The 13,149-nt window shown below is 41.8% G+C and overlaps 1 protein-coding gene and 1 long non-coding RNA gene across 2 annotated transcripts in view; both read left to right on the top strand.

The window, feature by feature from the left end:
- PAPPA (pappalysin 1) overlaps window positions 1-7,706 on the top strand; it is a 133,766-nt gene extending 126,060 nt beyond the window's left edge. The window contains 1 exon segment of the mRNA XM_087943904.1: window positions 5,021-7,706. Within this exon segment, the coding sequence (XP_087800030.1) occupies window positions 5,021-5,128 (108 nt within the window). The 3' untranslated portion in view covers window positions 5,129-7,706.
- A 73-nt stretch (window positions 7,707-7,779) lies between these two features.
- Window positions 7,780-11,968, top strand: LOC148129454 (uncharacterized). Its single transcript, XR_015745395.1, has 2 exons — window positions 7,780-11,548; window positions 11,580-11,968. It is a non-coding gene; the product is annotated as an uncharacterized LOC148129454 (long non-coding RNA).
- The last annotated feature ends 1,181 nt before the right edge of the window (window positions 11,969-13,149 follow it).

Here is a 13,149-nt window from a genome sequence, read left to right as displayed (position 1 = left end):
TCAGATGAAAAAATGAACGAGTTAGAGATTCTTAAGAAGGAAAGCAAGCAAGCTTTAATTTTTAACTGACATGCCTTAGATTTGCTCTGTATGCCTACTGTAATAAAAGAAGGACTAGGTGTTAGTAGTCTTCCAATATTTGAGTGGCTGCCATAAAGAAGAGGGGGTCAACTTATTTTCCAAAGCACTTGAAAGCAGGACAAGAAACAATGGGTGAAAATTAATCGAGGAGAGAAGCAACCTAGAACCAAGGGGAAATTTCCTGACAGTTGGAACAATTCATCAGTGGAATGACTTACCTCCTGGGTGCTCCAAAACTGGAGGTTTTAAAGAAGAAGAGAACCATTTGTCTGAAATGGTTTAGGGCCAGGGTCTTCAAACTTGGCAAGTTTAAGACTTGTGGACTTCAACTCCCAGAATTCCTGAGCTAACGTGACTGGAGGAGGAATTCTGGGAGTTGAAGTCCACAAGTCTTAAAACTCAAGTTTGAAGACCCCTGGTTTAGGGCAAGGGTCTTCAAACTTGGCAAGTTTAAGACTTATGGACTTCGATTCCCAGAATTCCTCCTCCAGCTCAGGAATTCTGGGAGTTGAAGCCCACAAGTCTTAAAGCTGTCAAGTTTGAAGACCCTTGCTTTAAGGGTTACAAGTCTTATGGCAGTCTTTCTCAACCTCAAACCTTCTCAAGAAGTATCTCAGGGGAATTCTGGGAGTTGAAATCCATCTTAAACTTGGCAAGGTGGAGAAACACTTGAGACTCTAGCACAAGGCTCTTTAAACTCGGCAGCTTTAAGACTTGTGGACTTCGACTCCCAGAATTCCTGAGCTAACATGACCGGAGGAGGAATTCTGGGAGTTGAAGTCCACAAGTCTTAAATCTGTCAAGTCTGAAGACCCCTTTGGTTTAGAGTTTCCAGCCTGAGCAGGAAAGGGTTGGATTAGAAGACCTCCAAGGTCCCTTTCAACTCTGTTATTCGGTTACATTCTGTTTTTATCTCCTGGAAGTATAACTGATCTATTTAACAGTCACTAGCAGAAGGGGAAATGAAGTTTATATAGGATTCCCCAGCTTGCGTTTCACCCTCCTCCTGTGATGAGGCCCACCTGCCTTTGAACTGCCATTCTGCCCTTATCTTAAAAGATGCTAGTTTCCTTCTCCTTTGGAATTTTAAAAGCCTCGCTGAAGTTTATGAAGGGCCCAACTTTGGAATAAATTAACAAAAACCGTCTGGCCAGCACAGCTGATGAATACATTTGGTGACAGAGAAAGACGAGAAAAAGAGATAATCTATATCAAACGCCCCAAACTTTTTGCATTTCAAAGAGAGGCCAACTCCAGACTGGCCTGGTGAGCTCATTCTTAAGAATTCAGCTGCTGTAACATTTTAAAGCCACAGGCAACGTTTTAAAAATAATGTAATTCCAGTAATTCTGGAGCGCTCAAAAGATATCTGCCGGATTTAGATCTTGTTGAGACTCTGGAAAGTGTGCAGAGGTTATTTCAATCATTCAATCAATCAGAATAGAGCTGGAAGGGATAATTATAGATAATCAGAGTTAGAAGGGACCTTGTAGGTCATCTAGTCCAGCCCCCCCCCATGTAAGCAGGAGACCCTACACCATTTCTGACAGATGGCAATCCAATCTCTTTTTGAAAGCCTCAAGTGATGATGCTTCCACAACTTCTGAGGGCAACTTCTGTTCCATGGATTGATTGCTCTCGCTGTCAGAAAATTCCTCCTTATTTCCAGGTTGAACCTCTCCTTGTTCAGTTTCCATCCATCATTCCTTGTCTGGCCTTTGGTTGCCTTGGAAAATAACTTGATCCCCTTCCTCTTCTCTGGGGCAGCCCCTCAAATATTGGAAGACTACTCTCCTGTCTCCCCTGGTCTTCACTAGACTAGCCAGGCCCAGTTCCTGTAATCGTTCTTCATATGTTTTAATCTCCAGTCCCCTAATCATCCTGGTTGCTCTTCTCTAGTCCAATTTCTTTAAAAAACCCAGTGATAAATCACCCACAACTTCTGGAGGCAAGCAATTCCACTGGGTAATTGTCCTCACTATTAGGAAGTTTCTCCTTAATTCTAGGTTGCTTCTCTCCTTGATTAGTTTCCATCCATTGATTCTTGTTCTCTCTTCTGGTGCTTTGGAAACTAAGTTGACCCCTTTCTCTTTGTGGCAGCCCCCTCAAATACTGGAATAGTGCTATCATATTCCCCTCTAGCCCTTCTTTTATGTAGACTGGCCATACCCAAATCCTGCAACCATAAGTTTTAGTCTCCAGGCCCTTAATCACCATTGTTGCTCTTCTCTGCACTCTTTCTAGAGTCTCAACATCTTTTTGGTAACATGGTGACCCAAACTGGACGCTGTATTCCAAGTATGGTCTTACTAAGACTTTATAAAGTGGTACTAATGCTTCCTGCGGTTTGTAAGAAGCAGTTCAAGAGGGCAAAGCATGTCCAGGAATTTACTGATCCGGTGAAAGAAAACTTAAAATAAAATTTAAAAAGATCTAAAGGTAGAACATTGTTTCCCTGATTATCTACTACTTTCAAGCCAGAAAAATGAGGCCTTCTGCATTCCCGCAGAGCTAAGCAACTTCTCGAAGGACAAGAATAGGTGAGGTGAGGACAGGGACAAAATTAGATTTTATGTCATTTGTGGGGCATAGATGTATGGAATTAAATATAGCTCATAGCATGACTTTCCTTTGTAAAATCAATAATTCCTTTCTCCAGTTTTTATTACCGCCCATCTCAGTCAATGACCCTGGGTGGCTTATGATTCAGAAAAATGCATTACAATTAAAACTACTAAAAACATTTTCAAACAATAAAAATGCTAAAAACATTCAGATAATAGAACAGAATAAGACATAGAATAGAATTACAGAATAGAATTACAGAATAGAATTACAGAATAGAATAGAACTACAGAATAGAATAGATTACAGAATAGAATAGAATTACAGATTAGAATTACAGAATAGAATAGAATTACAGAGTAGAATTAAAGAATAGAATTACAGAATAGAATAGAATTACAGATTAGAATGGAATAGAATTACAGAATAGAATAAAATTGAATAGAATTACAGAATAGAATTACAGAATAGAATAGAATTACAGAATAGAACAGAATTACAGAGTAGAATTAAAGAATAGAATTACAGAATAGAATTACAGAATAGAATAGAACTACAGAATAGAATAGATTACAGAATAGAATAGAATTACAGATTAGAATTACAGAATAGAATAGAATTACAGAGTAGAATTAAAGAATAGAATTACAGAATAGAATAGAATTACAGATTAGAATGGAATAGAATTACAGAATAGAATAAAATTGAATAGAATTACAGAATAGAATTACAGAATAGAATTACAGAATAGAATAGAATTACAGAATAGAATGGAATAGAATTACAGAATAGAATAAAATTGAATAGAATTACAGAATAGAATAAAATTGAATAGAATTACAGAATAGATTAGAATTACAGAATAGAATAGAATTACAGAATAGAATTACAGAATAGAATGGAATAGAATTACAGAATAGAATAAAATTGAATAGAATTACAGAATAGAATGAAATTACAGAATAGAATAGAAAAAAGAGTAGAGTAGAGGAGACTAAAGCAGAGTAGAATAGAATAAGAGTAGCATAGAAGCAAAACTCATGGCCAGGTAGCAATGCAGCCAAGAAAAGGGCTCTTAACACATTCAGCATTCCACACGTGGGAACATAACCCAGTTTTTATGGCCTTATGAGAAGCTAACAGAGTTAGCTTCTCAAAGATAACAGACAAGAAATAATTTGCAAAATAAGAATTTTCAAATACAAACTCAGGATACTAGAATGTCCACGAGGCTGGAGTTTCAAAATGTCTTTGCCTTCTGCAAAGTACATTTGCTTCACAGCTGACCTTTATCTTCTTGAAGGAGGGGCCATTACCTTGCAGCCTTACTCCCGATTTGCCCATGCTGTTGCCGCTGCTCTTTCCTGCAAGCAGTCCTGCGTCCACGCGCACTTGGCACAGGCTCCTCGGGAACCTCCTCATCGCTGCTGCCAGCCCCCACAATCTCTGAAGGCAGCAGTCCACTCCCTAATGGTCCTGGCCCCTCAAGGGAGTCCTCGCTCTCCTCAGCCGTCCGCACCTGCTACCGGCTAACCACAACAGTTGCAGAGAAGCAGGTGGATGCACGCTTGAGGGAGTGTCTAGCTGGTGAACATTTATCTATAAATATTTTGTCTATTTCCAGAAGCCCCTGTGGATGTCATCACAAGAGAAGCTGGCAGATGTTTTTTTCTTCTTTCAATTGTTCCTAGAAGGAACAAATCAGGGTGTCAGTAGGGATAGACAGAGTGTTGCAAATGCTAAAATGAAAAAAAGGGGAAGAGGTTGTGGCATCGGCCAGCAAGGGAGGGGAATTAACCTATTAACACTGGCAGCGCAGATGGGAGAAGACCCCGGGGACTTCATTCCCCATCTCCCTGCCCTTTCCTGATGCAATCCTTCGAAATTGGCTTCCTCCTCTTGAAGCAAGCCTATCTCACAATGATAAATCTTGAAGATCCCCTGGCTGGGTTATTATAACGTGCTTGGTGTGGTGCAGCCTCTGGAGGTGTCTGAGAAGGCATCTCAGCAGGTGTGGAAATTTAGTCCTTCTGATAAGAAGGACTAGGGGTGACATGACGGCAGTGTTTGATATCTCAGGGGCTGCCCCCCAAAAGAGGGAGTCAGGCTATTCTCCAAAGCACCTGAAGGCAGGACAAGAAGCAACTTGGATGGAAACTGATCAAGGAGAGAAGCAACCTAGAACTAAAGAGAAATTTCTGGATAGTTACAACAACTAGCCAGTGGAATAGCTTTCCTTCAGAAGTTCACTGGAGGTTTTCAAGAAAAGATTGGACAGTCATTTGTCCAGAATGGTGTAGGGTTTCCTCCTCGACCAGGAGGTTGGACTAGAAGACCTCCAAGGTCCCTTCTGATTCTGTTAATTCTCTTACAGGTCATCCCATTCCCCATGTCTTGCGACCTGCAGGGAGAATGTGCTTGCTTAGATCCCAATGCTGAAGAGCACAATCAACAAGACCATCGTGGCTTCAACTTTGCCTAACGCCATGCGTTAAGGCACATCAGAGAGAGAGAGAGAAAGAAAGAAAGAAAGAAAGAGAGAGAAAGTGCTTCCCCGCCAGCGGCAGGCAAGGAGACGCACCATTCCACCTCTACGTTTTACCAGTATCATTTTTTTAAAAAAAACAAGCTGCTCAAACTCTCACCAGGTGTCGTTTCCACGCCAGGGGCATTTATAGACTGCACCCAGTTCTGCCTTCCATTTTCTTCCCCCGAGGAGACCCAAAACTCTGGCGGAGGGAGTTTGTGTGTGTGTGTGTGTATGTGGGAAACGGGGGCGAGCCGGGTTATTTGTATTAATTGTATCTTAACTAGCGAGAACAAGCAAGGCCGCCCCAAAAATGGACTTTCCAGGGCGGGCCTTTTTAGGGGGGGTGGGGGTTAGGGAGAAGAAGAAAGCATGTGTTACTCAAGTACTGCGTCCATCTCGTAGGAACCGTGTTATGGTTTTTTTTGTTGTTTTTTTTAGGTTCCGTTTTGTACGTCTTTGGAGTCAAAACTTTGGTTTTCTGCATTTCTGGATCCCCAATTACGGCAAGAAACATAGATCAATGTTTTACCTAATATTTATAGAGAGAAACTAGAGGAGGGAGGGAAGAGGGACAGAAAAGAGCAAGAGAGAGAGAGAGAGAAAGAGAGGGAGAGAGAGAGAGGGAGAGAGGAAGAGTGTCTGTTTTGGTAAGAAGAGGGAGCTCAATGTCCCTTCGGCAAACGTTTCACAGCCCTCAAGCCTTTTCTTCCAGAGAAGAGTGGACCTCTTTGGCCAAGCCAAGTTCTGCTTGGGCCGAATGTGAATCCCCTCCCTACGTCTTGAGGTCACTGCAACCACCAGAGCTCAAGTTCTCAAGACCTTGCCAGCTCTTGTGGAAAAGGACACACCTGTGGTCAGAAGGGGCTGAGCGCCAAGAGGGCGAAAGCTGCTAACGTGCTCCCCGTCGCTGCCAGAGAACCGAGCGGAAGATGACAAAGATGACCAAGAAGGTCAACCATAGATCTCCATTCTGCCGTGCTGCTAATTCTACTGCTGCTAGAGTCTCAGTCAACCGATATCCCCTTCCCGTTTTCAGGAACAGGGTGACCTTCAACTTTCCAAACAACCGGACAGTCTGCCTTAAAATTGCTTTATCGACTGCCTGTCTTTCCAAATCCTCCTTGGCTGTTTTGTCTTCCCTTTGTGTGTGTGTGTGTGTGTGTGTGTGTGTGTGTCCCCACATTGGGGAAGAAACTGGGCCATCACCCAACCTGAAGAGCTTGCCTTCCCCAGAACAAAGCTTCAGTAGACAAGAGCGAGAAGGGACACTCCCTTAATCTATTCTTACTTGGGCGACGGTTCCTCCAAGCTATGTCTTCACCCATGTTTCATTTGTTGGGATCCGGGCTTTCCAAGCTTGGTGACTTTAAGACGTATGGACTTCAACTCCCAGAATTCTCCAGTCAGCATGGGATGCTGGGAGTTGAAGTCCGCAAGTCTTAAAGCCACCAAAGTTGAAGAGCCCTTGGTTTAGTTTCTTTTCTCTCTTTAGCTTTAAAAATAACACTTAAGAAAAAAGTAGCTGAAACAACACTATAAGTGATGGATGGAGGAAGGGACCATGCCTTAAGGAGAACTGGGGATTTTCTGCCAACTTTCCAGCTGAAGGAACCCCCCATATATCAGTATTATTTTTTTTCATGGAAAATTCCATTTTGCAAAAAAAGAGGGGGGGGAGTTGACTGCAATCACCTTTTTAGTCTAACCCCTCCAATTTTTTCCTCTTTGGGGTTCAGTCAGTCGGAGGGCAGAGTACTTATTCTCCCACCTCTTCTGCTGGAAAACATGGAAGCCCCCTCTCCTTCAACTTGGGTGTCCCCCTTCTGCAAGGAATCTGGAAAGCAACCACAATTCTCCTCGGCTGTGGCCAACACAGAGGAGCCAACCCTTCCATGGCCCAGGCATAGAGACCAGGAGGCACAATTTAGCACGTTGTTGCTTGTGGGGTGTTGTTTTTATGCCGAATGGCTCCATTGCCACGGTCTGGATGCCATTCGGGTGAGAACAAACCACAACCTTGGGCGCTCCAGATGGCAGAGAAAGTTGGCTTCACGATTCCCCCCTGAGCGTTTAATCCCTGGGAGGAGAGAGAGAAAAACGAGGGCGAGTTGAGTTTGAGGAAAGAGTTAGTGTCTTTGGAAATCCTTCAAGTGAAGCTGACATTTGCTGTTTGGGGTTGAGATGCTCTTTGAGGTTTGCCAACGTCAAATCCCGAAGATCTTTCCATCCCATATTTTCACAATAACCTTGTTAGAGCCCCATCCTCAGCCTTCCTGGCTGACTTGGCATGTTTCCTGGGATGGATAGAACTTGGAGCCCAATTAATTTCTGGAAAGATGCAACTATAGTTTAATTGGTTGAGTGGGTCCCAACTGGACTTTTTTTTTTTTTTTTTTCTTGAAGATGTTTTGCTTCTCATCCAAGAAGCTTCTTCAGTTATGAACTGAAGAAGCTTCTTGGATGAGAAGCAAAACATTTTCTTCCACAAGGGGAAAAAAGTGCAAATTCAGGTTGGGGGACTGCCTTTCCTCTCCTCTCCTCCTCCTCCTCCTCCTCCTCCCTCCTCCTCCTCCTCCTCCTCCTCCTCCTCCTCCTCCTCCTCCTCCTCCTCCTCCTCCTTCTCCCAAACCTTCTAGCACTGATGACATTACCTCGTTGGGTCATGAAACATCTGCAAGAAAAGAACCAAGCTCAGAGAGCACCAAGGACCCCACAGTCCTCCTCCTCCTCCTCTTCCTCCTCTGTCTTGGAGGGTACTTTGGAAGCAGGCTCCAGCTACCTCTGTCATGGTGTCCTTTGGTTGTAACCGTAGGTTCATTTTTGGTTTTTACCTGTGTTTCGTTTTCGTTTGGAAAGAAGAAAGAAGAAGAGGAGAGAAGGTGGGGACTTCAGATTTTTTTTTCTTGGCCTGCAAATTGCTGCAATTGATTTGAGGGGCATCTGAAGGGGAGAAAAATATCCATCCCTGTTTGTCCAGACAGAAATGTTTGGATGTTGGGCCCAAACGTGACGGATGAGAAGTAACAGATATGGTGTTGTGTTTTAAATGAAGCATCCATTTCTGCCAGTCAAAAGAAAGGATGGAGAACCTGAATTCTTACAGATGTTGCTGGTCTACAACAACCAACATTCCTTGTCATTGAACCACAGCTGCTCAAAGTTGTAGGTCATCTCCATCTGCAAGGCTCTTCAGGTCCCCAAGTATCTAAATAGAAGGAGGTAGAAGGAACAGACTTTCTAGGTTGTGTGGGTCAACGTTTTATGGCCTCCAAAGAGCAGTGCTCTCTAAAATAACACAAGCTTTACAGTGTGTTGGAAGCTGTGTGTTGCACATCCCAGGGAAGTTATGGAAGCCTGAGAAAGTGACGAAGATCCAACCTACAGTTGAACTCCTTTCGTTCCTTCCTTCCATTGTTGGTTAGATAACAAGGGTTACCTTCCTGAACAACTGGCATCCCGTGTCTTGTGAATAGGGGTGGAATAGATGAAATATTTTGAAATATTTGCATGCGTGTAAGTTCTCCTCACATGTTTGTTATGGACTCTACATATGTTTATCAGTATTTCACAGATTTGCCCAACTGCAGAGGTAAGTTATTCTACAAAGCATAACTAAGATCACCCCACTGTCATTGTTAGCCAAGATAGTGTCAACCTTCATCAACATTGAGCAAGATCACCTTCACATGAGAAGTGGAGCGCAAGACTTTGGGGGGCCTGTGGTCTACCCAAAGAATTAGCCTAAAAAGCTCTCATCCAGCCCTGTGGTGGGAAACCAGCACCTGGAGTTGGGCAAAAGTTGTAGAGGTCCAACTCAAAGACCAAACATGAGTCTCATAGATGTCCTCCTCAAAGAACCTCTTAATCATGAAAGGCATCTTGATTTTCCACCATGGGAATTCAGCCACCCCAACAATGTGGCTGAAGAACATGGGTCAGCTTTGGGGGTAGACCACAAAGAGGTTAAGTCTGGGCCAAAATCATGCCAGGAAGTGATCAATTACCAGAAAGACCCACTTGGTTGAGACTTCCAGGCCCCCTTTGGAGCCATGTCCATCCTCTGAAGACAGGACTAGTGTGCAGTTGACTGTGGCCAACAATACACTCATCATCATGACTGGCTACATCAAAGCACCACAGATGCTGATGAGAATTTTGTTTTCTCTCTCCATCCTTTCCTCACCAAAAAGACCTATGGCAGGAAAGAACGAGGTTCTGTTTCCTGTCCCATGTACCCATGTATGCATAGCGACATCTGTCAACTTTCTTGGGAGGCCAACGAGAGATGTTTCCTGACCATCCTTTCAACTGGAGGTCAGTTAGGTCTCCAGCAAGGCTAGTTGGCCGGCGATCCATTTTGGTTTTTTTTTCATCCTGTCTTCTTGCCCAGTTGAACATGTTCAGCGTGGCCCTCCGTGCCTTTGCTGAAAATTGAGGGTGGTGGATTCAAAAAGAGGTGATTTTCCCCTCCCCCACCATAAGCACTTAGGAGGCAAGTGAGGAGAAACAGGACATGGTTTGTCCTGAAATGTCCTCTCTGATGACAAATAGAGGGAGATTGACTTCTTTTAGAACACACACACAAAGAGAGAAGGGAGACCTCATTTCCCCCCTGCCCTTTGGTTGCTAATATCAAGACAAATGGGTTAGCTAAGATGATACACATGCCAACAGAACCCTCTACTAGTGAAATATATTTATCTATCTATCTGTATAATACTCGTACTACCAAGCATTCCTTCATATGGATATTACCCTATCAATAGAGGAGAATATTTGTAGCTCAGGGTTGAGAGGAGAGATCCTGGGGGGTCTCTGAGCTTGGTGGTTTGCTTTTTTGACCCAACTAGGCAACGTCATCTGTGCTAGAAGCGAGTGGAGGTTGCAAGGAGGAAGAGGAGGAAGAAGAGGAGGAGGACTGTGGGGTCCTTGGTGCTCTCCAAGCTTGGTGGTTTTCTTGTAGATGTTTCATGACCAAACTAGATAATGTCATCAGTGCTAGAAGGGAGTGGGGTTTTGCACAGATGGTGTTACCTATTGGAGTTATGAAATGTCTGCAAGAAAACCACCAAGCTCAGAGAGCACCAAGGATCTACAGTCCTCTTCTTCTTCCCCTTCTTCTTCCCCTTCTTCTTCCTCCTTCTCCTTGCAAACCCTACTCCCTTCTAGCACTGATGACGTTACCTAGTTGGATCATGAGACATCTGCAAGTAAACCACCCAGGTCGGGGAGCACCAAGGGCCTCTTATTGCCCTATTGTGTCATTTTTTTTTATTTCTGTTATAGTTAAGATGGTTACTGTTGGACTTTCAGTTATAAAATTTGTGTTCCAGCATACTCCGTGCCAGCATCCAACCGATGCGCGACAAACCTCCCATAACTGCAAATGTTTTCATAAGATTTTTACTGGTCTACTGTATAAAAAAAAAAAAAAAGGAGAGAAAGGAAGAGAAAGGGACAAGAGAAAGCAAAAAGGAGATAGGCAAAGCGGAAAGGAAAATGAAAAGAAATCACAGTTTAAATCTTAACATCTGTACCTCACACCTGTAAGTTTGCTGCTCCGGTATGTTGGGGTTCACCCCTCCTTTTTTAAAGAAGGAAAAAAAAAAAGAATTTTTTTTTGTTGCTGCATTCATTTGTTTTTAACAAATCTAATTTAAATCTTCAAGCAATATATAAAGATGTAAATAGTAAAAAAAAAAAAAAAGCTTATTTATTAAGATGGTCATTTTTAAAAATTATATTTACACAACGGTTCATCTAATTTATTATTATAATTATTGTTATTGTTTAGTACAGGTTCTGGGGCGGGGTGGGGAGGATGGATCCTAAAGCCTTCTATTTTTCTGTTCAAGTTTGTCTTTCTAATTTTGAAAACAGTCTGGTATTTTTTAAGTAAGTTCTTCCTCTCCTCCCCCATTTTTTTTTAAAGCAACTGGCCATTTTTTTTTTTGATTTATTAAAAAAAATAATACTGTCGATACACATGAAAACTATTTTTCCCATTGTCTCTTCCTGTATGTTAAAGTTCTATATTATATAAATATAATACCTTGTATGCACCGATACTCAACAGTGTGTATTTTGTATATAATGTCCTATGCGTCATACAGCTCACCTTGATGGATTTTTCCCCCCCCCGGAGGCAACGATGACTCCAACACAGTGATATACACTTGTATTAAAAAAAATATTTGAACTGGACATTCCTTCTTATGATTATTATCTCTTTTATTCATTAAACATGACACTCAAAGTCAACTGAACATTTAAAAATGTATCACAAATCACAGAAAACAACAACGGAATGAGAAACTGCTGGTGACCTTCTACCGCTGCACCATAGAGAGAATCTTAAGTTACTACACCTCTGTCTGGTTTGTCAATTGCACAGGGCAGATAGGAAAGCACTCCAGAGGGTTAAGGTCATTGCCCAGAGGATCATTGGTTGCCCTCAAGAAAGTTCAAAACATCCTAAAAGATCCATCTCATCCTGAGTACCTTTTTTTTTTTTTTTTTGAACTATTACCATCTGGCAGACGGTACAGGATAATAAAAACAAGGACAAAAAGGCTGAAAAACAGCTTCTATCCCAGGGCAGTAACTCTATTGCATTCTGCTGTATAGTGCAATATTAATACAATATCAGGGGTTTTTCAATTCAATTGCATAGAATGTGAAGGATGTGTGTTTGTGTTTATTTTCATGGTCATGATGTACACTGAAGATGGTGCTTGATTTCATTGTATGAGATGCCATGACAATAAAGTAAAGTAACTAACTAACTAAATATCATTGACTGGCACTGATGTTGATATGGGCTGCCAGCATCCCAGGTATCAACCAAGAATCTTCTTAAAATCTACGATGTTCCGAGTAGCGCAGTTTGTTTGTTTTTTTGCAGTTCTGCTGGTGTCACTGCAGGAAGCTGCAACTTCTTCATGTGTTTTGTGAAATTCTTGGACATGGTGCCAAGTCCCCTGATGAAAATGGGTATATCACTGTCACGTTGCATCCATAATCGGGTAGTTTCGATGGCCAGGTCTCGCGATATTTTTTCCCTCCCCGGTACTTTTTTTTTCGACTTTGGCGTCTCCCAGTACAGCGATATCAATAAATTGTATGTTTCGGTTTTTGACGACAGTGATATCTGGTGTGTTGGGTCCAAATGACAATCTGTCTGTATTCGAAAGTCCCACAAAGATCTTCACCGTCTCATTTTTGACAACTTTTTCCACTTTATGTTCTCATTACTTTTCGGATACAGGTAAGTCATATTTTTACATAATGACCAGTGGATTAATTTAGCAACTCAGTCATGTCTAGCTTATTATTATTATTATCATTTCTTTTATTCATTAAACATGAAACTCGGTCAACTGAACATTTAAAAATGTATCACAAATACCAGTGACTGGTGCTAATGGTTGATATGGATTGCTGCCAGCGTCCTAAGTATCAACAACAACAACTACTACTACTCTTCCTCCTCTTCCTCCTCCTCCTTCTCCTCCTCCTCTTCTTTTCCTATTATTATTATTATTATTATTATTATTATTATTATTATTATTATTATTATTATTATTATTATTATTATTATTACAATGTCTGCATCTTAGGTTTAGTTTGGATCCTTGCAATAAGTTGGGATGAACCAATAGAGCCATCGTGGGCCAGACAAGGACAGCCAAAAGGCTGGGCTGTGAACCATGGTCTACAGAATGCCCCTGATCTAAGTCTGCTTGATTAGACTAGATGACCTCCAAGGTCACTTCCAACCCTATTATTTATATCTAGATAGAGATAGATAGATAGATAGATAGATAGATAGATAGATAGATAGATAGATGATAGATAGATAGATATAGATAGATATAGATAGATAAATAGACAGAGGTAGATAGATAGATAGATAGATAGATAGATAGATAGATAGATAGATAGATAGATAGATAGATAGATAGATAGATAGA

The sequence above is a fragment of the Notechis scutatus genome, chromosome 15, assembly GCF_049901735.1.
Source record: "Notechis scutatus isolate UNSWTSFEM ecotype Mainland chromosome 15, rNotScu1.2, whole genome shotgun sequence".
Taxonomy (NCBI): domain Eukaryota; kingdom Metazoa; phylum Chordata; class Lepidosauria; order Squamata; family Elapidae; genus Notechis; species Notechis scutatus.
This window is presented reverse-complemented; position numbering and strand designations above follow the sequence as displayed.